We start from the raw sequence: 25,160 nt of genomic DNA, 5'->3' as shown, positions 1-25,160 counted from the left end.
ATGAAAGAAAACAAAGGCAAAGGAAAACAAACCTGTTGCTCAAACTCTTTGTTTTTAATTTAGTTTGCTCTTGATGAAGCAGATTGTGGAGTGGTCTGGAATTCACTTACCTCTTCAGTTCTCTCATCACCCCATGACACATGTTCCCTCAGCCTGGGGCTGGTTTAATCTCAACCAGCTGCTATTCTTCCCCTTGCAGACTTGCAGACCAGATGGAGTTTGCTGGCCTGTGCTGCACTGTGGCCATCCTCATACCCCAGGAGGTGCCAGCCTGGTCCCCTCTCCTCCTCCTCCCTCCCTGCCCTGACACACGTACCAGGTGTGCACACCTGGCCCACAGAGGTTGTGCAGAGATGCTGCTGCAGACTTTAGTGCCCCTTTTGTGAGGCTGAAGTGGGAGGGAACATTGCCTTCAGCTGAGCACCGTGCTTATATTCTGCTCCTGCTCAGTGGAACAGCAAAGGTGTGTGGATAACTTGGATTGAAATTAATGTGACTTAATTACAAGCTTAATTGTAAGCTTCAGTAGGTTGCTGGATGGGACTGTAACCTCAGGATCACTGCTGCCCTGAGGGGCAAGCTGGGCAACTTGAGCTTCTGAAACAGACAAGTCCTTGGCAGATGGCTCATACTTTGCAGGTGGCTTTTAAAATAAAACCATTTTTTATGGGATCTAAATTTAAAACCATTTCTGATATACCTTGCAGTGTATTGCTTTTCCAGAATCTATTTTGTTTTCCTGGTCTTATTTTAGTGCTATATTGTTGTGTTTGCACAAAGAAATTGCTGTTGACACTTTTACTATGGATAGTTTCTCTTCTGTTCCTGCATTAATGATGGGACAGAGCAAACCACTTCATGCCCAATAGAATGCACACTCACTGATGTGAAGCTTCTAAATTCATCCATATCTTTGAAATATTTTTGTAGTTAGTTTGTAAATGATCCTGGCTTTCAGAAGGGCTTTCTGCGTGATGGTTGCTTTTTACTTTGAAATAAAATACATTGCAATAAACCACTCACCATGATTACACACCATATGACAAAGCCCAGAGAAAAAAACCACACCAAAAATTAACTGTTTTTTCTTCTTGTCTGTATAGTTTCACTGGTACTTTCATTTTCATGGTAAAGTACTATTTCAGAAAAGTGGTAGTTAGTGTGACTGCTGATATGTTTTAGCCCAATCATCTTACATATAGATAGTCCTTTTATTATGTGCAGTTTTCATGGTATATCCCTTTTTTTTCTCAGTGAATTTTGCATTCAACTTTAGCATACATTGGGAAGAAATGCTTTGTTACTGGTTATTTTTCCTGAAACTGTCATGTGTCACTTTTAACTCAGGTTTTTCATTGACAAGTATTAGGAAAGGCTTGTAGATAGAAATTACTGCAAAATAATAAAAGACTCTCTTGTCTATGGGTGGCACATTACTTACCTGAAAGGGGGAAATGAAACATACCCTTTAAATTATTTTAAAAGGAGGAAAAATACTGGTACATGTGTGTCAGAACATTTCTTTAGCAAGCTAGTGCTCAAAACTCAAAGACTCGAAGCTTCATATTTCCAGTTATTTCTGACTACAACATGCAGTTCAAAGTCTTTCAGAACACTGAAAACTTACTCCATTTGTTTCAAATGTGAACAAAGTGGTTTTGAACTGTTAATTTTTGCTCTCTTAAACAGGTAGCAGTCCCTTGGACAGTCCCAGAAACTTCTCTCCAAATGCACCTGCTCATTTTTCCTTTGTTCCTGCCCGAAGGTAAGGCAAGATCTGTTCTCTTTGGACTGGCAAGCAAATAGTCTATGCATTTTATTTACTAATGGCCTATGGGTTAGAACATTTTTGATTGTGTTTTACTTTCTTTGATGTCTCCAATTTTGTTTTATTTTACTCCTTATGGCTTACATCTTGGCAGCACTGGAATGTATTAGGGGCTTTTCAGACCTAGAAAAATACAAAGTAAATGAAGCAGTTAATGCTGCCTGAGGAAGAGGCAATGTTCTCCCAGAAGAATGACATGTAGGGCATGTGATATGACACATTATTTAGTCAAAGTGACATTAAAGCCAGTCATTATTAGGGTAATTGTAATTTAGTTATAGTCCTAGATGTTGCTCTCACTGAGGTGTATTGAAAATGTACTGATCCTCTTTGCTGTGTCTGCACAAAGGTGTAAAAATACCTTAAATTAGGTGTGCACAGCCCTCTGTCTTCATTCCCTGCCTTCTCACTGGTAGTGACTCCTGACTTTTGTCTGCTGTCTTGGGCATTGATGTCAAGAGAACATTACTGCTCAATGAGGAAAATAGCTGATTATTGAAATTGTGAGTCTAAGAGAACCTCTACAAGAGCAGCACTGAGAGAGCCCAGAGTGGAGCTGTCATCTGTCCTGCAGCAGTGCTGGACAGGTGCTGGTCATGCCGTGTGTCAAACTGCTGGGAGGAAATCTGATCCCACAGTGGTGGATTTAGTGTAAGGAACAGGAATGAGAGAGTAGAGACAGCTGGGAAAAGCAGAAAAATGGTGATTTGAATGTTGAGTCCCAGCAGGTAGGCAGAAATGGATAATGATACAGAAAGTTAAATTTTGTGAGAAAGAAGGAATAGGGAAATTAGAGAGCTCCCAAGCAGTGCTTGTGCATAGGAACTGGGTTATTAGATTAAAGTGTGAGGAAGGTATTTTGGATTTATTAAACTCTGCCTTAGCTGAAAAAAACCCACTTTGTATTAAAAGGATCTGAGAATAGGAAATATGTGATCATCCTGAGAGGAAGTAAGTTTTCTGAGAAAGACAGATTTAACTTGAGGACTAGTTAGAAAAAATGATAAGTCTCAAAATTTCAGAGAAGAATAAAGGGTTAGGATTTGATGGAATAAGGTACTGGTAGGAAAATCCTGGAACATTTGTCCATTGAGGTGATTTGCTAGAAGACCTGGTGTCCTTGAGTTCTGTTTGAAGCAGACTTTGGTCTTCTAGTCTTATGTAAGAAAATGCTTTTTAATAGCACATGAAATGTAAGAGACTGGATATGTATTTTCCTATTGCCTCAGAGAGAAAATTAGTGCTTTACCTGCAGCTTAAACAATTCAAATGCACTCATTCACATTTAAAAATTTAAATGTGAAATTTAAAGCCTAATCTGGGTGTATTCAATCAACTGAAATCAACTGAACTTTTACCTGTTTTCAGAGTATCTGAAGTATCTCAGAGGAGTTCTGGATCCTGGAAAACAGTAGAAAAGTTGCAGCAGAAACAGCAGTTATTGTCAAAACTTAACGTAATTTTTCGACATCATGTTTCAACTTGATCCTTCAATATGGCTTTCTAAAACTCTGAAGAGTGCTCTTTCACACTTTTCCACTTTTTAAATCTAATTTTTAAAGAAATAGACGAATAAAGGTTAAGCCTGTCCTTTTGAGTACAGAGGTTCATTTTATAGTATTCATGTTCCTCTCTATACTTTTCCTGCCAGGGAAAAGAACACTTAAGCACTGCTTGTTTTAGAAACCTGTTTCTATTTTCTGCTTGCATTACAGCTGAATAGCTATGCCAGCAGTAACAACAGATACATGCTGGATTACCCCATACTGGTATCAGAATAACTTCTATATGATGGAATTAAGGAATTACAAGTGTGGTGCCAGAGAAATGGATATTTCACAGTACCCTTTTCATTGGCATTGCCTGGGGTTTAAGAGATCAGGCCCTTGCCTGATTTCCTGCCTTTGCCATCACAGGAATTACCTGCTGCTGATTTTCTGCCTTTTTTAGTGGTGTAATTTCTTCATTTATTATCCTGTTTGGACATAATTTGTGATTTCCATTCTTTCTTTATAGTCCTGTGATGAGTTCTTTCTTGAGATGGAATAGGAAACTTGTTTGGAAAGCTTGTGTTATTGTAAAGCCACTACAATTTCCTGCAAGGTTGTCCTTAGTCTGACTTGTGATTAACCATAAATCCCTTGTTAGATACTCTTTCAATGATTGTGTCATAGCCACAACACTATGGGCAGGAATCCTTCTGTTGGAATAAGGAAATGTATGTTGATGCCTATTTCTCCTGATGTTGGACGAATACCAGTAACAGAAGATGAAGGGGTTTTTTTTTAGACATCACATGCATCATTTACTGCTCCCTCTCTCATAATTATTGTACAATTTTTTCCACACAGCCATGGACACAGAGCAGACAGGTAATGTGTATCCCATTGCTGCTGTTTGTGTGTGTGTGTGAACTGTGCTTCTGTGCAGCTGAGCACGTGTCCCTAACAAGTTCATGCTGTAACAACCCCATTTAGGCATTCAGCTTCCAGTCTTTGTAGTAGAAATGGAAAATCTTGACATTTTGGCTTAAAACAATAAACAGGTAGCGCTCTGGTGAAGACGTTTGTTTTTCTAACTCCTTGTTTGAAATTGTTCTGCTTCTTCATGAAATAGCATTTAGCTGCCATAAAAACACCTCCATAATTAACTAATTAAAATATCATTTTAGAGGCAAAATTTGTTGTTTGCATGTCTTTGTTGGGCTAGCAAAGCATCTATAATAAATAAAAAACCTAAAGGTATCATTCCAAGTGTCTTATCCTGAAGTAATATTGCATGTGTCTCTCTAAAAGTATGTTTATTAACAAAACATTAAAGTACTTTGAAATGCTTTGCATAAATGTAGGAGGAATTTGCTTTAGAGGTCTTTTCCCCTTCCTTGATTTGGAAGATTTTCACTCTTGTCCCACTTCTTTCTGCTAGAGTAGAGCTGATATGTTTCTCCTGACTCTTAGCACATTGCTTGCCTGGATTGCATCAGCAGAAAACAGCCTAAGCATGAAGGGCTGTGCTGGAATTTTCTAATTGAGAAAGATCTTTTCTTTTAACTTGGTAAAAAAGAAAATTCTAAAGTTATTTCAATACACCATTTAGGTATTTCAGTTTAAAAAAAAAAATTAAGCTTTTCTTTTGCAAGAAATGAGTAACTTGTGCAGCAAGAAACAGTGTTTTGCTCTGGGACTGAGGATCCAAAGTGAGGTTGAATCATTGACATAAATATTTCCCCAGAGCCCCTGTATGTTACAAGAAACTCAATGAAGATTATTGAAGTTAGCTGTTCAGTCCCTTACTACAGCATGCTACAACTTTGTAATGTGGATAGTTGTTGTTTTTCAGGGTTAAGAAAGGAATTCCATTTCACTTGAAATTATTTTGAGATTGTTCTTTTACATTTAATTGTCTTGCCAGAGAAATCATCACCTGTGGCTAAATGGGGTTTAGCTGTAACGTAGGCATGCAATAAAAAACTGCATTACAGACTTATTATTTTTTTAATGCATGAAGCATGAGTCTTTTAAAAACTCTATTGACATAATATTCTTTCAGTGATGTGGAACAGTGAGTTTATTTCCCTCTCATTCTAAAATAGATGACAAAGAGAGGTGTTTATCAGTGCCTGAAAATAAAAGGAACTAGAGCTGGAAAAACTGTAAACAGGGTTTTTTTTCTTGGTGGGCACTGAACATTTATCTGGAGATGAGGCTTCATGGGTATGGATAGTGGGATGAGAAATATTACTGAGAAGATAACAGCTGAGATTTTTATAATCACTATTTCAGACCTGTACCAAATATCTTATTTTATAATGCACTTGCATAAATGCACTGTATCTGTGTGTACCAAAATGTCCCATGTCTCTCCAAAGTGAGTTAGAACTGTTCTAATTCAGCTTCATGTTATGACCGGTTACTGATAATCTGCTGCAAGAAAAAACCCAAGCAAACGGAAACTGACGTGAGGAGGAGACTTTCAGCATCAATCTCACCGTGCAACAGGACATGGTTGTCCATTTTAAGGACACAAAATGCGGGGAAATAGATCAGAACTAGAAGAAGTGCTGTGAGACTGAGCTGAATGTAGTTCAGTTTCCATCCTCACTGAGACTGGGTTTGTGGGAAGAAGAGCATTTCAGGGAGGGCAGCACTGATTCTTCTCAAAGCTCTTGTGTAGTTCCTCGGTTCCTCAGTTTTGACATTGGCAAAACAAGACCTTTCTGCAGTGTCTCCACAATGTTTTGGATGTTTTCCCTGAGGAACATGTTTATTTGGCTACAATAGGGAAGTAACTGCTGATGTTATAGTGACTGGAGGAGAAAGGACCCTAGGTGAGATTTCTGTGATTTACTCGTGTATTTGGAGTGAGCCCCTTGGCTCTGTTCCTATTTACTGGGTTTAATTTTCCAGCTGTGCCAGGCAATGTGCTGGGCAGAATGCCCTCTGAGTAGGTAAACAAATTAATCTGCTTTCAGTTGATTCTTGATCTAATGTAAATTTTTTTGTCCTCAATCTGAATCTTCATTTGGAAGACAATGAGCTGCATAAGTATGATAAGCATGAGTGTCTTTTTCAAAGAAGTTTGCAAGGAGCTGTTTGTATTTGTCTGTTTTAGGAACTCCAAGTTTTGTACAAGTACAAAGCATCTACTTAATGCAGGATTCTGGTGCCCCTTTGCTTTAGCTTTTCCGAGGTCACCTAGTTTTGCTTTTAAAACTTACTCTAATTGCTTTTCCACAGGTGTGATTGTAAATAGGATACCTGATTTATCTGAATAACTCAAGGCATTAATAGAAGTGTGAGGTTAGGAGATACAGAGGAGAAGCTTGCTTATTTCTCTCCAGAATTAGCCACCCTGTGTTCCTGACTGTGATTTCCCTCCCGTGTTTTCCCCAGAACGGACGGACGCCGCTGGTCCTTGGCCTCCCTTCCTTCATCTGGATATGGCACAAACACTCCCAGTTCAACAGTTTCAGTAAGTGACACAGACTTTTCCAAGCAGTTCAGTTTGTACAAACACACCCTAACAAATCAGCTTCTGAGTCTCTACTAAAATACTGGATCTTTCTTCATTGTTTTGCTAACATTATTTAATATACTAATTATTTTAAAAATTATTTTAATTATTGGTTCTGCTGCTTTTTTCCTCCATTTCCCAGCTCCTATCATCTTGCACTTTGCCTTCAGCATTGGTGAAATCCCAGTGCAGCACTTGGCTCAAGGGATCGTTTGAGAGGCACAAAGTCTCCAAAGTGGCAGGACTCAGAGATAGTGCACAAATACCTTCCAGCTCTCAGCTTTTTGTAACTGGGGAATGAAATTCCTGTCTGCTTTCAAGTACTTAGTCTGAGAACCTCTTCTACTAGGCTAGCAGAAAGAAAAATTGATAAGCCTCATCTGTTATTCAGCTCCAGTAATTTGAACCTCCTAATGAAGCTTTCCAGTCCTTACACCCATCATTAGCAAGGCTGGCTGCAGTTTGCTTGAGTTCTGTCAGCAATACCTACAAGCTGGCAGCACAATGTTAGCCATTGTAACTCTGACATGCCTCCTAAAATGAATCTTACTCTTTATTTAAGTCAGCTCAGCATTGTGGTTATCCACATTAGAACGTTGCAAAGACAAACATAGGAGCATTAGAACTATAAAGTACAAACTTAATGTAACATGCTTTTGTATGTGTCTTATGGTGTCTTCAACTGTGTGGTAACAAATCACTGCCTCTTTCCATAATACTGATCATTTAGTTTTGTATTAATTATTTAGAGTATGCTCCTAATAATTGTAACACCTTTATTAATTAGGGCTCATTACTACACGTTATGCAAATCTTACACTGTATCATTGTTTTCCTTGTGAACTGTTCTAAGTTCATCCATAAACTTTCTACTGCCTCTCAAACACAAATTTATAAGGTTTTTTGGGGGTGAGTGTTAAATTCAATCTATATAGAAAAAGAAGAAATTGGGGTCAAAAGTTTCCTTTTAGCTCCTTTTAGTATGAATAGATATGATTAAAATTTGATTCTGCAATGTTGATCTTAGCTCTATAACTTCATTTGTTCAGACACATTCTTGCAAACTCTAGTTCACACAATTTCTACTATTTGTTACCTTTTGAACTTCAAGACAGTTGTTTTCTTGTTGAGTTTGGGATGCTTTTTGTCTCCTTGGAAGACAGGTGACCTGATTTCAATGTGCATACAGATATGTGGGCAGGAGCATACAAAAATGTACATGAAAAAGACATCCCTGGTTTCACTGCCACACATTATTATATATTCAAGCACTTAAGAGCAGTTGTTAAGAAGGGGCTCTGCTTTGGCCTTTATAGTCTTAGGTTAAATCTTTATGGGCATAATCCATGTCTAAGTCCTCTTCAAGCTATGGGAGCATGGAGCAAGTACAGTTACTTTCCATATGGATGGCATCCAAAAATAGCTTGGTCATTGATAGTCACTGTGACAACTTCCAATTTGCTTGTGATGACACTTTTGGAGGCCAAACTGTAGTTTTTAAAGAGTTTGTAGTTTGACCAGACTTAAAGTGGATGCCTGTGGAGAGAGAAAAAGTAACAACACTAAAAATCTTTTGGAAGCATGAGAAAGCTGAGAACTTTAGTAACAACACTAAAAATCTTTTGGAAGCATGAGAAAGCTGAGAACTTTCTAAAGTTCTATATTTGTTTCTGTACTCGGTCATCATATTTGTCTCTTTTCATGTTCTCAGAAATAGATAGACCATTTTGATTAATGTTTTCCCATTAAAAAAACCCAAAAATTAACAAATCTGAGATAGACATGTCACATAGAAAGCATCAGTTCAAATAGTAATTTTTCAAAGTGCAAGTAACAGGGAAGTGTAATGAGAAGCATAAAGCGATAGTTGTAGTTAGACCTGAATTCAGCTTCATTCAAGAAATTGGTTGAAACGTGTAATTCCAAGGCTTTTATTTTTTTTCCCTAAGTGACTAAGTTCCTCATCTCTAGACCTTTTGCTGGTTCAGTTGTAGAAAGACTTTGAAATGGGCTGTTTAGTAAGCAGTGATGCAATTGTTGGAGCTATTAAACCTGGTATTACATTTCTAAGCCAATCCTATTATCTCGGTATTTCACAGATTAGAATTAATTTGAATTGATCTGAATAACACCTCTAAAGTTGAGAAGCAGTGTTATTCCTGCATAGACTTGGAAACTGAAGTAAGAGTCAGAGAAGGGGCTTGTCAAAAGGACACAATGAATTAGCGCTGCAGATAGGAACTTAACAGAAGTTTGGGTTTCCATTTCATATGATCAGTCCTCAAAATTGTTTCTCTCTCAAGCAAGAAAAGGAAGCCAGTAGACCTTTGCTCTGGTGGATGTGCCAGTGGAAAGTGAAATACCAAGAAGGGCCCAGTCTATTCTGTGTCCTGCTGTTTGAGTTTTTGTATGAGAGCAAGAGCTGACCCCCATCTCTGTGATCAGAGATCATTTGCTGTACCAACCTACTGAACAACCCAAGGCATTTACCTAGTCCTAGGGCAGTGAGGACCTGTAGATTCTGCTTTATTTTTTACTTCCAAATGAGGGATGACACTTCAATCAAAACCAAACCACATTTACCCTTTTCTTACAAATCATGAAGAGCAGATGTATCATCAGACCAACTCTGAAGAAGCTGGAGAAGAGCTTTCTAGTTAGGTGAACATAAAATAATCAGTTAGATGGGCAAGTACACAATTATTTTTTAACAGTTAATCTGCTCTTCATTTTCTAGTTGCAGTTAGTTTACAATCAACAGTAATATAGATTGATTTTTTTTTTTTTACTGGAGAATAGTTGGCTAATTCTGCATCCGTAATTAAGACACCAGGGGGATATTTGTATTAGTCTGCTGCAAATATTGAGTAGTGTGATGTGATTACCTGAAAATCAATACTTCAGAAGTGTTTCACTTTGCTTTCATGCTTTTTCACAGAAAGGTCATATGCCTTAATACTGCTAGAGAAGCCCTTGGCAGAGAAAGTCCATGGTCTTTATCTTCAGAGCCTTCATTAATTATTCTCGGGAATCCTAAACTTTGTGATCTGATTGCTTTTAGGGAGAGGAAGTGGAGGGAGGATTTTGCTGTGCTGTCCATGGGTTGACTAGCACTACTTCCCCAGTGATTTTGCTGTTGGGAAACATAAAGTTTTTAATAGTTTTTCTAGATTATAAGTTTTGAATTTTTTTTCTTTCTAATTCAAGTAACTATGTGCTAACCTGGTTTGTTTTGAATCAGACATGTATTTGCAATACCAGAACTTGGGTATCTGTTAAAGCAGGTTTTTAAATGTCTTTAGTACTTATTTTTCTGTAAAATGCCTCTGTGCAGTGCAGTGGGAGTGGATCTGGAGCCAATTAAATTTTTGTCTAAAATAGGATCTTTAGGTTGATATGTTCTTATATTACCAGATTTTCTGTTTCTTACAATACTTGGAATAACTACACCATTTGAACATTCTATGTGACTTGTTCATCTCAGATTTGCTGGCTGATTGGGTTTTTCCCCTCAGAAAATGTCAATCCAAATGATCTAGCCATATGGCAAGAGACAGATATGCTTTCTTTCCCATGCTAGGTGAGTTAAATCTTTAGTCACATGTGTTATATCATGTATAACTCCCTCCTACCAGTACTTCTGGTACTAGGATCTACTTCTTCCAGTCTAAGTGAGGGTTGTTGTAGCAAAAGGAAAAGTTTTTATGTTGGAACAGTGTACATAATTAATTTCATCAGATAATAAGGAGCTGTGGAACTTAGGTCAGGGTGATGTTTTTAATAAGGCCCACTGGTGTTGTTCAGTGCTACTCTGATTATTCAGCACCTTTTTTTTTTCATTTTCCCTCTTGTTTTTAAAGAGAATTTTTAATTTGTCCTTATGTAATTTATTTTCTTCTCTAAAATGGAAAGGGGCATTGAAGAATCACACACACACAAAATACATTTCTTAGTCAACCTTCAGCTTTTTCCCCTGGAATGTCTAACTTTGATGTTATTAGTATTTTTCACAAATATTTCCACAAATATTTCTTTTACTCTCGGGTTTTATGAGGTTCACAAATTAAAACAGTTTCATGTCTATTATTATCACAGAACATGAGTCATATAAATGCATCAACTTATTTACAGAAGAATAAAATGTTTAGCTCACTGATGAGAAACTTTGTTAGTTTTACAAGTCAGATACTTTATTTAGGATTGCTTCCCTGGTTAGAGAAGAAGCCTGATGGGTAATGAGAAGGAGAAATAAAATCCTGATCATTTACAATAGCAATTTGCAGTGAGAGCCAATAACCAAAAAAATCTGAGGTCTACACAGCTCCATAGCATTTTGCATGCCTTGAAGCTCCTGAGCTAAGAGAATATGAGGGAAAAGGAAAGAAAGTTGCTCACCACTCCAGGAACCTCCTTGTCCTTTCCTGAGTAGTGCTGGTACTCACGTGCCTCCCTTTCTGTCTCCTGATAGTAAATTATCTGCATGATCAGATGTGCTGGTTCCAGAATCAGATGCAATGGTTCCCTAGCCCTCTCCCAAAGTTTTCCTGATCTCACCAGCTCTGTCATTGAATGTAAGGGTTGGCTTAGCCTGACAAGAGCAATAGAAAGAGGCACCTGGTCTGATAAATAGCTTTCTTTTCCGCTGGAGTGCGCAGTCTGGCAGAGTCCGTTCCTCTTCCATTCATTAGCTGACCCCTATGCATGCGTTTAGTGCATTTCTTTTCTGTATTTTTTTCTGTACTCAGTCATCATGCTCATCTCAGGAGAAGCTGCACCAGCTGCCCTTTCAGCCCACGGCAGATGAACTTCATTTCCTGACAAAGCATTTCAGTACTGAGAGCATCACTGATGAGGAAGGGCGCCATTCTCCAGCCTTGAGGCCTCGCTCTCGCAGTCTCAGGTGAGCTTTGGATTGCTTGTTGAATTTTTAAGATGTTGGACACATTTATTGCATTTCTATATGTGCTTTCAGATCTAAGAACAGTTACTAGTTACTTGTAGTTGCTTTGTTGCTTATGTTTGAAACTTTTAATCAGCATTTAACTCACCTCATCTGATCACAAAGGATTTTTTTCTCACATTGCTGAGCTTCTGGATTGCAAAGTGGTTGGTATGCTCTGCTTTTGTATTTTCACAATAACTCTATGAAAACATGATCAGCAAGTGTCTCAAACTAAATGCATAGGGTGTAGATTTCCTTTAGTGAAGTTTCTTCTCAGAATTTTGCTGCAATATCATAAGGATGTGGTTATAACCACTTTTAATAACTTTTCTGGCAGTGCTTCAGAGTAGATAAAGTCAAAACCTTAAATGGAGTTGCACCCCAGCATGATTTTGTAATAGTGCTGAAAATGTTTCTGCTACATTAATAGTTGAATAATTTTACTTTTGGTTCAGAGAACTGGTTGTTCAAAGATAACCATCCAGGTTATTTCCTTGTGTAGTTGATTTCTCCATACATAAACCAGAAGCAACTAGAATTTCATCTTTCACAGAATTACAGAATGGCTGAGGTAGGAAAGAATCTCTGGAGGTCATCCTGTGCAAAACCCTATTCAAGCAGGCTGCCCAGGGTCATGTCCATATAGCTTTTGAATTTCTCCACAAACAGAGATTCCACAAACTCTCTGGGCAATTTTTCTGCAGATCTTTAACAGTTATGTGGAATCAATCCACAAACACTTTGTATCATGGCAAAAGCCTCAAGTTTTGCTATCCCTTTAGTGCTGGACCAAGTGAATGAAAGTCTAGACACACCTTGTGAAAGAAAAGGGTTTTTACAAGCAGGATGGAAGGAGTGAAGTCTTCATTCATCTCAGGATGCTGGAGGTGGATATCACCTTTAAATTAATGGACAATATTCAACAACTCTGCCAGCTGGAGTTGCTGAATCAGTGTGCCCAGCTCAGGACTTGGGTGGGAATTTGTAAAAGTAGGAAGTGAAACAGGCCAGGATAGTAACAAAACCCACAGTGAATATCATGTCATGGCAGAGCTGACCTTTCAGGACTATTTGTAGTTATTTGTATGTTCTAAACTTCAGTGCAGGCTGCATGGTAATTGCATATGGTCCTGTTAAGTGTAGTTACACAGTAATCTACAGGAGCAGGTGAGTGCTGTGGGTAGTGGCACACTTAGCCAGAGACCTCCTCAGTGCCATGTAGTAAAGACTAATTGTAAATTCTGTACTAAGTCCCTTTGAACCATAGTCCTGCCACTGATAACCCTGACCCCTGCTGAGCAGTGTAACTGTAGTGGCACCAATTCTCTAGGGGTGAGGCAGCTCCTGCAGACACACTTGCTAAAGTAATGGTTGTCCTCTAACACAGGTGTCATCCTGTTGTAGAAGACACTTCTGCTAATGCAAGAATGATAAACATGACCACGTAAAGAGCCCAATTTTATTTTCTTCCTTGTTAATATGGGTTATCAGGTTGCAGAGAATTTTGCCTCTGTGAGCCAATTTGAAGCAGACTGATCATGGAGTAGGTTTATAATTTCTGGTGGGATGAGATTAATTCAGTGTGTCATATAACTGATTAATCTTCTTCTCTTGAATACCTTTTCTGGCTCTCTCATGGTTTTTAGTGTGAAAATGTCCAGCCTTATTGGTATTCCAAAGCTTAGAATGAAGTAATTTAATTTTTTCAACTCACTGTGCCTCATTTGGTTTTCATTTTGCTTATTGCCAGTACTGTGATGCTGTGTGACTCTAAAGCACCCTTGCCACTACCAGGCATTCATGCTGGCCCTTGCACCTCCAAGGAAAATGGATAGGTCACTCCAACCAACTGCAGCAATGTTTGCAGGAGCAAAAACCCTCTCACAGAGGGGAGCCTGTGCTTGTAAACAAATACTGAAATACATGAAGACCAGACATTGTTCACTGCACAAAGCTTGCTTATTTATTTGCCCATACTTTAGAGTTACCTCACTTGGTGAGAAGATATTTTCACTTACTTAAAAAATAAAAGCTGAGAACAGCTTTTGTTTTTCAACATTGAATTCAATTAAGTAGTAATTTCCTAAAAATGTATTTTTTCACTCAGTGGTCTTGTTTGATCAGCTTTAATGAAAAGCAGATGAACAAAATACATCAGACATTTCCTTTAATTGGCAGCCATGGCTTTATAATTTAAAAGATCGTGTCATAGTTAATGTGTATTCATTTTCCGTCCTATATGACTGCAGCCTTACATCTGTTTTTGAGAGAGGAACTAGCATTTTGAGATGTCACTGCCAAATGCTGAGATTGGTTTTTTGTCTCTGTAATCCAAGATATTTTTTTTAGAAGTGTCAGATGATCCTTTTATGCTCCTAGGTATAGAATATTGCCTAGATGTAACTTTTGGAAAAATACACATACTTTTTTGGCTAGAAATGTACCATTTTCTAGCTGCAAATGTTCTATTCATACAGAGCACTCTTAATGATCAAACTGGATGATAAAACTAACAAAGTGTGCAGTCATGGAGGGTGCACTGACAGGTTGGTAGCACCTCTGCTTTGCTTGAGGTGTTCTGCCAGTGTGCCTTGAGGATACTCATCTTTTATTTAATCATGCCTTATTTGAAATGCTCAGAATTTCTGCCCTGAAGAAATGGCACTGGTTCTTTCCCAGCTGCTTTCCTGTGCAGGGGGAAGGAGGGAACAAGAGACCAGCACTGAAATGCAGGGGTGTGACATCCTTATAAAGCTGCTTGCAAAATCCAGGAGCCTGTTCTCTCATCTGTCTCAAAAAGGTCCAGTACTCATGTGCTCAGTCAAAGAACATATTTCCATGTGACCCACCTGTTTTGGTGCTTGTTGTGTGTCTTCGGTAGAAGAAAAGACTTCTTTATTACCTGCAGAAGTAGCTCCTAAATATCATCTCTCAACTGTTCTCTCTCTCTTTTTTTTTTTTTTTTTTTAAATAATGCAACCTTCAAATTCTTTCAAGTTATTGACCAACAGGGAGATCCCCAGGCTACATTTGTTATGTTCAGATCAATCCTGGGCATCACCTGAACAAGATTTTTTTTTTCCCTGGAGTAAAATGCATGAAAAGTTGTGAATACTTGCACGAAACTTGGCATCATTACTCTTTTTAAGTTAAAGAGATGCTGCCTTCCATCTTTTCCCAGTTCTCTTCACTTGTCATCTTTAGCAGTTGCTCACATGTGGGAATGTGTGGAGAATGTCAGAGATAAAAGTAGAGTTAACTAATAAAGACTTTTTCAGGAGCTGCCTTTGTGCAGTCACTCAGCCCACCAATCTGCCCATTTTTCTTGATCTCTTTTAGTATTTCAGGATAATGTTGTCTAGGTAAAAAGGGCAGAAGATTGTTGCAGTGAATTTTTATATAGTTGAAGTAGATGAGATCATCCTTCTTCATCTCTTTGCTGGATAGTGCTTTTTAAACGCAATCCTCCAGCCTGACTTTTAGCATGCTGGATCCTGCTGTTGAGAATATACAGACAAAACAACTGGAAAATACCAAAAAAGACTCCTGATGATAAAATGCCCAAGAAGCAATAGGTGTTGTGAAAACCAGTGGCCCACACAGTCGATTTTTATCTTTCATCCTGCAGGCTGTGGGGCTCTCTCATCTCAGTGCTCTTCAGAGGCAGCTTTAACCACTTGAGTAATCGTGGTGTGTTCATCCCTTCACGCTGCTCTCAGGCAGGGCCATCCACCACAAGCTGTGGAGCGGGGATTCACATCCCCATGGATTTGGGGAAGGATAATAGTTTTATATTCTACAGCACAAGGCATCTGTTCCTTCTGAAAACACATTCTAACTGTATTACAGATAATGTTGGTCTCTTTTTTTCCTCTCTCAAGACAGTGTGTCCTGTGAACTTGACTTGAAAAGGTTTTTCAAAGTGGTCGGTTTTATATTTATTAACTTTTGGGTTCACTCACCTTTTTCATGGTTTTCTGATATGAAGTAAACTGGGTATCCTTATTTATTCTTTGCTCTGCTCATTACTCCAACCTTGTGTTTTCATTCTGAAGCAGTCTCAGTCTTTGCTGGCATGCATAAAACCCCTGAAATATTGGAAAGCAGAAGTTGCAGCCCCTGCTGCTGGGGAAGTTTTCTGACTTCTAGTATTAATGTAACTTTCATTACCTCAAAGATTTAAATATTTATTTCTTGGGAGAAGAGGAAGTCTCACCTTCAGCAAAGGCTTATCTTAGTGCCTACTTTATCCAACTTTAGCTCTCTAGTTTTCAAATTCTTTATTTTGTGTGTCTGGAAATGACAGAAAATTAAAGCCTATAGTTTTAAGTTTCCTATGAGAACTGACTTTGGTCATATCCTGGAAATACAACCTAATTAAACCTTTATATACAGTGTGAAAGCAGAGGGAAACGCAGTGCTTTCAGCTTTTTTGCTTTTTCCTAATAAGCACAGTTATCATAGTGAAGGAAAAATTACCTATTCATAAACATGTCAGTTTTATTTAGTCACCCTTAAACTAGATTTTGTGAGATTTAAGTTATTGCATAAATGTTGCTCCTCGAAATAGCTCTCTATAAGCTATTTTCACTTTGAAGCATCAGATAAGGGGACATGAGTTTTGACAGGTTGAAGGCAACAGAAATCTTTGTGGGAGATAGATATCCCTGAAAATCCACCTCCACGTTGTCTCATAAAGTGGAGGAAGCGTGAAGGAGGGGAAAAGAGAGAGTAGTTTTTCATTCTGCTGTTAAGCTTAAGGGGACAGATATTATTCTTCTAATGCCTGCTCTGCTGAAATGAAAAACTCACTGACAATAATCACTTCTTTGACCTACCTACCTGCTCCAAGAAAAGGGAAGGAGCCTGCCTTTTGTCTTAAAATGTTATGCACGTGCACAGCGTGTGTTCTCTGTTTTGCAGAAAATAATCTGTTCTTTTGTGAGGCTTGAAATTTTAGACTGGTTTGGTTCTGCTTGTGAAATTTTTGGTGTTGGGTAGATGTGTGAAGCTTCTGCATTTGAAAAGATGTCATGCCAGTAAAATGTCTTAGACTCCTTTTATCTTATTTCTAAATTTCCTTGTGTTCTCCCTTGGTGGCATTCAGTTATCTGCCCAGTCCTTGTTCCTTTTTCACCTGGTTGTGTCCTAGAGGTGCTGTAGAGAACCTGGCAGTGCTTGGCAGGTAGCCTTTGGTTAGCTAGGTATCCAGCTAATTAGTTCCTTAGTTTCCCAACCTAAGGATCCACATTAGAAATGATGGTGCAGTATATTATGTTGCAGTCTTGCTATAGTCAGCTAGACATTTAATTTGACCTGGTATATTGAGCAAATTTTATTTTGGGTGACAATGCGCACCTTAATCCAAAGTTTTATCCAGAGATTTTTGGGTATTCTGTTGTTTTGGTTGGTAGAAAGTGGTAGAAGGTGAGAGACAAAACTACAAATGCCCAAGGAAGCACTTTCTTGCCAATTGGTGTGCACAGACATTGTTTCATAAACAAAAGCAAACGCAGTAAATTCTCCTATCATGGTTCTCCCTAAGGAAATGCTACATCTGCTGGCAGGACAGCTCAAGTAGCCTGATTTCTGCAGAGCTCTTAATTTCCTGTATCCATATGAATAAAGTGCCTTGAAAGCAAAAGGCAAAATCCCTCATGTTTTATTGTAGCCCTAAGACAGCAAATACTTAAGCATGTGCAAGTTTTAGTGTTAAAGTGAAGTATGTGTGTGCTTCAGTATTTCTGTGTAAGTATCAAAGGGCTTATATATACTTGTAATTTATACCTCACTTAGATCACACAGAGAAAAATTACATCAGAGTAAAATAAATTCTTCAATAACTGTGTTCACCAAGTCCTCCAGCTCCATATGAAGTACCAGTAAACAAGTGTGGTGTTTGTGTCAGCATGTTTTGTCTTAAGAGTAAAAAGGATGAGGATAGCAGGCTAAATCTGCAGGGGAATTTGCTTATAACTCTGCAATTTAAATGTTTTTACCCGAATGTTTAATTATGTCATACATTACATATGAATAGAGATGTAAGTTTCTTTTTAAAGAAAATTCTTCTTGATTAAAAATAGCTATCTATGCAGCTTAGGAAAGTTGATGAAAATGTCTTTTTACTTGCTATTCATAACATCCAAATCAGTTTTCTTCTTCAACATAAGGATTCAGTGACAGATTTAATCTGAAGTGCATTTTCTCAAGCTAAGGGATAAGCAGTAATAAAAACAAGACATGATGTAATTCATGGAATTTCAGTACAAGGCATGAAAAGAGTTTGGTACTGCTACAGTCTGTGACCCAATGAGTTAAATTTTCTTTGAATTGTTAATATACGTTGCCAAAAGAATGGTTTTGCTCTAAATAGGTTAGCAGGAAGGTAGTAACTGTAATGCATTCCAAGTTTAAAATGCATTTATTCCATTTAGAGAGATCGATTTCATCCTTCACTAGAAAGTTTGAAATGTTTGAAGGCATTCTAGATAAAATTGTATAGAGTATTTTTAGGAGTATTTAGTACTCTTAAAATCATGAAGGCAATGATCATGTAAGATTGCAAATAATTGAAGCCCTTGTTTGTCTGGAACGTTGAAACAAGGTAGCTGGAGCAGTGAGCTGCTGCAGGCGATCTGTGGCTGGGGATTATCTGCATTACCTCATCCGCCTGTCCTTGGTGGCAGAGTGAGTCAGAGCCCTGCATACCATCAGATGTGATGAAACAAGATGCAACCCTTCTTTAAAAAACCCACCCAAACAGTAACACAAATGCAGCTTGTCAAGATTTACTGTCCTGGTTTTTTTTTTTTTTTTTGGTGTGCCTTAAAGTTTCTTGCTAACTGTGCATAAATGCAAATGGATCCATGGTGTAATGTGCATCAAGGGAGTGCAGCTCTCATAAAAGTACTCTGTCCCTGTTGCCTGTGGGATTTATTTTATATGTAAGATTTAGCTGAATAACAGTGCTCGTGCACTATCCTTCAAAGGAAAACAAATCTTCTCAACTTCTTTACTTCCTATTGCCCTGCTCCCTTCTGGCACTGGAGACTCCAGAGCTCACTGTGGTTTCTTTTGGAGTAGGGCTGCTCCTGCTGCCATGGAGGGCAGTCACAGGATGAGGGGAATAGCAAATCTATCTGCAATAAATGCATTGGGGTTTTGCAAGCTTCTGTGTTAGGGTTTGCAACCACTGGAAATGGAATAGGGGGGTTTCTGCCAGAGCCTGTGGGACAGGGATGTCAGCATCTCCAGGAGACTGCAGACTGCCACTGCTTGCCAGGATCTTCTCTGAGGTCCAGCATCTGCACAGTAATGAAGCGAACTCAAATCTTTGGAAGGGCTACAGTCAATGTGGCAGCATTATGATCAGCACTGGGTTTTGAAGTTTTGGTGTGATATCTGTAAATGATAATGTGATTTCTTTTCTCCTCCAGCCCTGGTCGCTCTCCAGTTTCCTTTGACAGTGAAATAATAATGATGAATCATGTGTACAAAGAAAGGTTTCCAAAGGTAAAGAAATAATTTTTGAATAATGCATTCAATGAACTTGTGTCCAAGCTCAGAATTAGTTTATAGTGCTGGCTGGAGAAGGAGTCCAGCTTTTACATCCCATTTCCAAGCAGTGATTGAGAGTTTGAAGCTGCCTCCTCATCTTCATATCTTAATTCTACAGTAGAAGAAATAGATTTGGTAGATGTAGAGATGAGGATGGAAAAGGCTGAATTGTTTTTTTTTGTTTGTATTTCATATTTGCTAAATTTATGTTGTCTTCTATTGGCATGAGAAATTCTCACAAGAGTGAGAAGAATGGCCATGCCTTGGCTTTTTAAAAAGCTGGATAATGAAACCTGTGGAAGCAAGTTAAAAGTCAAAATCTCATTGAAATGAGTGTAGAAGATTGTGTATCCCACAGCTGTCGATATGGCCATTCCTTCCTGTTCCACCACCAGCAAAAATAGATGTTTCTCTGGAGACAGGATATCAGGGCTTATAGTGATAGAAACACCGTGTGTTTCTTGCTTGGGGCAATGATTTTCAGCTTCCACAGTCTTGTCTAAAAGTTCTGAAAACTGCCTCACATCTTACATCCTTACTTTGGAGACCCAGGGAGGAATACAGCCTCAGGACCAAGATGTTTTTTATGGTCATTTACATTTTCAGAAAGCATGTTTTGATTAATTTTTGTTATTTGCTCATGTGAATATTTGCTCATGTGAATATAACTTTTGCCTCTGATGTGCTATCTTGATTCTCAGAAAATGCTACTGTATTTTGGAATATTTTTTAAGCCTTGTGCCATTTGATATTGCAAATGTTTCTTTAGTAGCCTACTTGTTTATGCTTTAAGGTCTGCCTTAGTAAAATTCAGGATTAATTTCTCTTTATTCTGCACTTTTAGGCCACGGCACAGATGGAAGAACGGCTGGCTGAGTTTATTGCCTCCAATGCTCCTGAGAACGTGCTGCAATTAGCAGATGGGGTCCTAAGTTTCATTCATCATCAAGTTATTGAACTGGCCAGAGATTGCCTAGATAAATCACGTGAAGGTCTTATTACTTCTCGGTACTTTTATGAGCTGCAGGAAAACTTAGAGAAACTTCTCCAGGATGTAAGTGCCCTCTGGAAAGTAGGATATATTATTTTGATTGAAACTTTAACCAATAAGCCAGAGCTTTGATTTAAGGAGAGACAGTGTGGATTCCAGGGGAGGGGCAGCAGGTGGGGGGAGATGTTCCAGTCTCCTGGAAAAGGATCTACTGTGGGAATATTTGAGTAAATCACTTCACCTGTGAGCTTTGTTGGTACAGAAATTAAATGTGAATATGAGTAAGTCAAAGGCAGTCTTTACCATTTATGAAAATTGGGTTTATTCAGCTGAACAAAATTACTGAAATCTTTTCTCATGAACTTCAGGACTCTGAGTGGCTTACTGATTACAATAGAGCCTTCAAGGAGTGAAAACACCATAGTTATTAGTGTTGCTGTAAATTTTTCACAAAAGATTTTCTTGAGCTGAACGTAATCCAGTTGTGGGCTTTTAGTACTTGGATGTGTTTTGTGGCATTCAAAGCATATGAAAATACACAAGGGGGCGTAATTTTAATGCAGTCTGAGTATGCTTCAGCTACTCATTAAAATTTGCTCTTTCCCTTCAACATGAAAACAATATTAAATTTCAAACATCTCTTAGAATTTATGCCATAATTGGTGTGAAGAGTCTATTGCCAATTGCTGAGTCCAGACCTCTGTTTAGGAATATCTTCCTAATCCTCTGCTTTAATGATACAGCGAGCTGAAAAAACTGATTTTATAAATATTGCATTCTCAGATAGCAAATATCACAGAGACACCTGGAAACAGAACATCTAAAATACTTTGTTTTCTGTTATGATTTTCATTTTATTTTACCTTTATTGATAAGTTTGCCAACTCACTGGCATGAATTGCACTAGATTGTGTCCCTTTGCCACTCTTTTCAGACATTAGAAAAAGGCAATTGAGTAAAAATACTATATTAATATACATTTGTTGTATTAAAGAGCTTTGTGAAAGCTGCAGGAACTTCCCTTGTATCAGCTAAATTTTTTTGGCTGCCCCATTTATGTAAGTGTGGCTGTAATTTTTCTGGTATTTGTTATGCTTGAGAGAAAAATGAGTCATGTTTGGATCTGTGGTGTTCTGCTTGGATGGGGAATATAATTTTGACAGACCAAGAGAGGAAGGGAATGTGTTTTGAGGGTCTATATGATTGTCTGCCTATTGGATATCAGTAACCACTTGTGGATCCCCCTTCTATCTCCAGAGTCTGGAAGCAGAGTATTTGCACATGTCAGCTGTGAAATAAGGGATCAGGTCTCTTTGAGTGATGGTTTGGAATTTGGGAAGGTTTCATTGAAAGTGACTTTGTATGCTCAGCAAAATCCCTTATGTTTCAGGGGCACAGGGGGACTACAGTGTGTTTTACTGCTTTTGGTAGTAGATCCTTGGAGCCTGAAACTCTCCCTGTCCCTGACTTTCCTCCTGTGTGTGGACAGTGATTTCTTACACCATAAGGAACTGAGAGAGCCATAAATTAGGGCTGGCCACTTCCAGTCTGCATTTTCAGTCCTGTCTTCTGGCCTGAAGAGGTTAATCAGGGTCTCAGAGAAGGTGTGGGTCAGATAAATCAGCTTTTCCTTTTCTCCCCTTTCTCTCAGAACAAATCCTCAAAATATACTTCTTAAATTCCCCTTCCCCTTGATCCTACAGGTATTATCCTGCTGCTCTGAAATACTGGGAAAGGTGTCATTGAACTGTGATTAGAGGAGATACAATGGTCATCTGAGCTTGCTCAGGAATTGACATTTGGGGCTTTCTTTGCCCTCTTCCTCCTTAACATCTTCTGCAGAGTGAGGGCGAGAGAGGGGTCAGCTCTTCAGTGTGATTGATTTACTCTGGGAAGTAAGGTGGGCTAGAGGTGATTAAAGGAAAGTTTAGAGAGGCAGAACAGGCTGGGAAGGAAGGGAACAAAGACATTAAAGACATTGGAGGAAAGCCAAAGGCTTCATTCCACATCTTTCTCACTTGTTTTGATTTTTTCCTGTCCTATGGATTTTTCTGTTCCTTAGCTTATCATCTTTTAGATTTTAATATTTAAGAGCTACTTATTTGCTCTGCTTGCCTCGTCTGTGCTTTGCACTTCAGACTGCATTCTGCAAGGAAATAATTGGAACATTTTAGTCAAAATATATAGAAATTGGTGATGTTATTTCCTTTGGATGACTCACCTGAAGCACAGGACATTTTGGAGTCAAGTTTAAACTATTCCAAATTTGATGGCAGGATCTTAGCCTTTGTTTAGGTTGTAAAGTATCATAAATAATAGATACATAAATAGTACCAATTAGAAGGTAATTCAAAGAGCTGTTCAGCTTGGGAGTCGTATGGTCTGTGTCGGAGGCTATGGAGTTTTATGGTATATTTTTATAACATATTGAAAGATTGGAAAGATTCTTTATTGGTGAATAATGAGGTCAGCAAGTGGCAGAAATATCCATAGATTTTCTTACAATTTTACTGTGAAAGAATGGATTCTCTCTCTTAAAAATTCTTTTTAAGGTATTGATTCTAATATCTGGTAACAAATTAAACTTGCACAGCATTTCAAACCATAAAATGGAAACTTGATTTAATATATTGTACTTTGAGTAAAAATGTAAAACAGACTGTTTGGGTATGCAAATAATGAGCTGTTTAAATGCACCAAACCAGAAAGCTTTTGGAAGATTTTTAGATCCTGGCTTTTGTAATAACATGCCAACAGATCTCATTAGCTATGGCAAATGAGATCTTTTGCCTTGTTTGGAGCATGAAATACTGTCCTTTAGCCAGAAGAACTTATCACATCATTGAAATAATCATGAGGTAAAAATGAATGTGAGAGATTTTCTTCATTTTGGAAAACATGAACTTGAATGCTACACTTCACATCAAAGTAGAAATGCAAAAAAATAAGATAAAGCACTGATATAAAAAAGAACATGTGACATTCAGTTCTTTACCTGTTACCATGGGTTAGAATCTCAGGTTACCGAGGAACAAAAGGTTATAGGCAGTTATTCCTTGGCTGAATCACTAAGGTAGAAGTAGCCTAGGTGTAGCCAGTTGGGCAGGAAGGTGAAGGATTACAGGTGTTTCTGTGAACAAAAGGAGCAGGGGAGGGTATGAGCATTCTACAGCAGTGAATGATGCTGCATATTGGCAAATGGGTATTCTGGCTGGGGTTGCTTTCTTAGTAGGAGCCTGAGTGTGAATTTATCAGTCCTTGGCTTTGCAGGTCTATTGTTTTGGTTTCCATCAGTCTATTAGCTCAATTACAGCATTGTGACTTGCATATCCCAGTTATTGGTCCTGCTGAAGCCCAGGGGAGGACAGTGATTTTAATTTCATGCCCCAGCAGCCACAGTTAGTGACGGATGGGTCTTTCAGAGGAGGGAATCGGTTTGTAAATTACCCATCTCTGCCTCCCGTGCACGTGTCGCCAGCAGCGTGTGCAGGAATGGCACCAGCCCCTGCCCAAAGCCCTCCTGGGGACGGCAGGGAGCCCTGAGGTGCCGCCAGCAGCCGCAGCCCGGCGCGTGGTGCTGGGGACGCGCTGCTCAGCTGGCACAGCTGGCACCTGGCTCATGGGAGCAGCAGCTTGGCTGGACACACCTCCTGCTCCTGGGCTCCGTCCGTCCGTGGGACACTGGGGACAAGGAGTCCGTGGGGATGGCCGGGCTGTCCTGTGGGAGCAGCAGAGAGGAGGAGGCAGTTTCACTGCGGATCCTGGAAGAGCGGCGCTGTGCAGAGATGATGGCTGAGTGGCTGTTACAAGTTGTGTTTGGTTTTTGTAAATGCTTTTTTCCTTTTCCTTTTGCTTTTCTGTATCATTTGGCAGTCATGGTCTAGCTTTTCATTTTCAAAACAGACACCTGATTAAACTAGCTGCGTTTTTAAATTGTTTTGCCTAGATTGTCAGAGATGAGAAAAGGAGAAAACAAAAGGACTTGATTTAAAAGACTAAGTTCTCTTTAACAGTACAAATGGGTGCAAAATGATGAATTATATCTATTATATTATATTTTTTGCATAATATAACCTATGTGGGGGGGAGAAAAGAACTTTCCAATTGCATGGCTTAAGTTTAAAATAATACAAAGTTGTTGATGTTTTATCTATTCATTTCAGTGCAGCTAACCTCTGGTGATCTGGAATGGTTTTTAAAATATGAAAGCATTCATTTCTTTCTAAAATTCATATTGTAACTTGTAAGTTTGCATAATGCATTAGAGAACACAAAGTGACTACTTATCATTTTTTGTTATGATTTTCTATTTTATAATTTTAAAAAATCTTCTAATTAGGAAAAGAAATCACAACTTATTTCAATATTTCTAAAATAATCTTCTGTTTAAGGCTTCATAGCCAGGAAGGACCTCTGATGTTGTTTTTAGATAATGAACTAGTAGGTACATCATTTTCTTCAAGGTTAAAATTCTAGCCAGTGCTAACCAGTGCAGAAGGACACAATCAACATTTCTATTCTGACTGATGTCAAAATGAAAAATAATGAACCTCTAAATATTTTTTCTTTGGCAGCAAAGTATCAGAGATATGTTATATAAGATGCTGCTTGTGTATTTCTAGTTCTGAATTTCTGCTCCCTGTGTTTGTATTACTCTTTTAGGTGGTCACCAGTGTGATTTGACTTCTCAGACATATAATGACATGTAAATATGTCTTCTTCTTAGGTGATTCTAATGGACAACATTAAATGAACCTTTTAGTTTATTGCTGCTTGCACTGTTGTTGATAAAATATCACTCTTATAAGTATCTGGCTCATTGCCAGCAA

At 38.5% G+C, this 25,160-nt stretch overlaps 1 protein-coding gene across 1 annotated transcript in view; it reads left to right on the top strand.

Moving 5' to 3' along the window:
* MAST2 (microtubule associated serine/threonine kinase 2) overlaps positions 1-25,160 on the top strand; it is a 187,362-nt gene that overhangs the window by 126,638 nt on the left and 35,564 nt on the right. The window contains exons 6-11 of the mRNA XM_066555210.1: positions 1,690-1,765; positions 4,180-4,200; positions 6,721-6,799; positions 11,587-11,741; positions 19,220-19,295; positions 20,185-20,394. Of these exons, the coding sequence (XP_066411307.1) occupies positions 1,690-1,765; positions 4,180-4,200; positions 6,721-6,799; positions 11,587-11,741; positions 19,220-19,295; positions 20,185-20,394 (617 nt within the window). The remainder of the gene's footprint in view (positions 1-1,689; positions 1,766-4,179; positions 4,201-6,720; positions 6,800-11,586; positions 11,742-19,219; positions 19,296-20,184; positions 20,395-25,160) is intronic.

Source organism: Molothrus aeneus, chromosome 9, assembly GCF_037042795.1.
Source record: "Molothrus aeneus isolate 106 chromosome 9, BPBGC_Maene_1.0, whole genome shotgun sequence".
In the NCBI taxonomy this organism is placed as follows: Eukaryota; Metazoa; Chordata; class Aves; order Passeriformes; family Icteridae; genus Molothrus; species Molothrus aeneus.
This window is presented reverse-complemented; position numbering and strand designations above follow the sequence as displayed.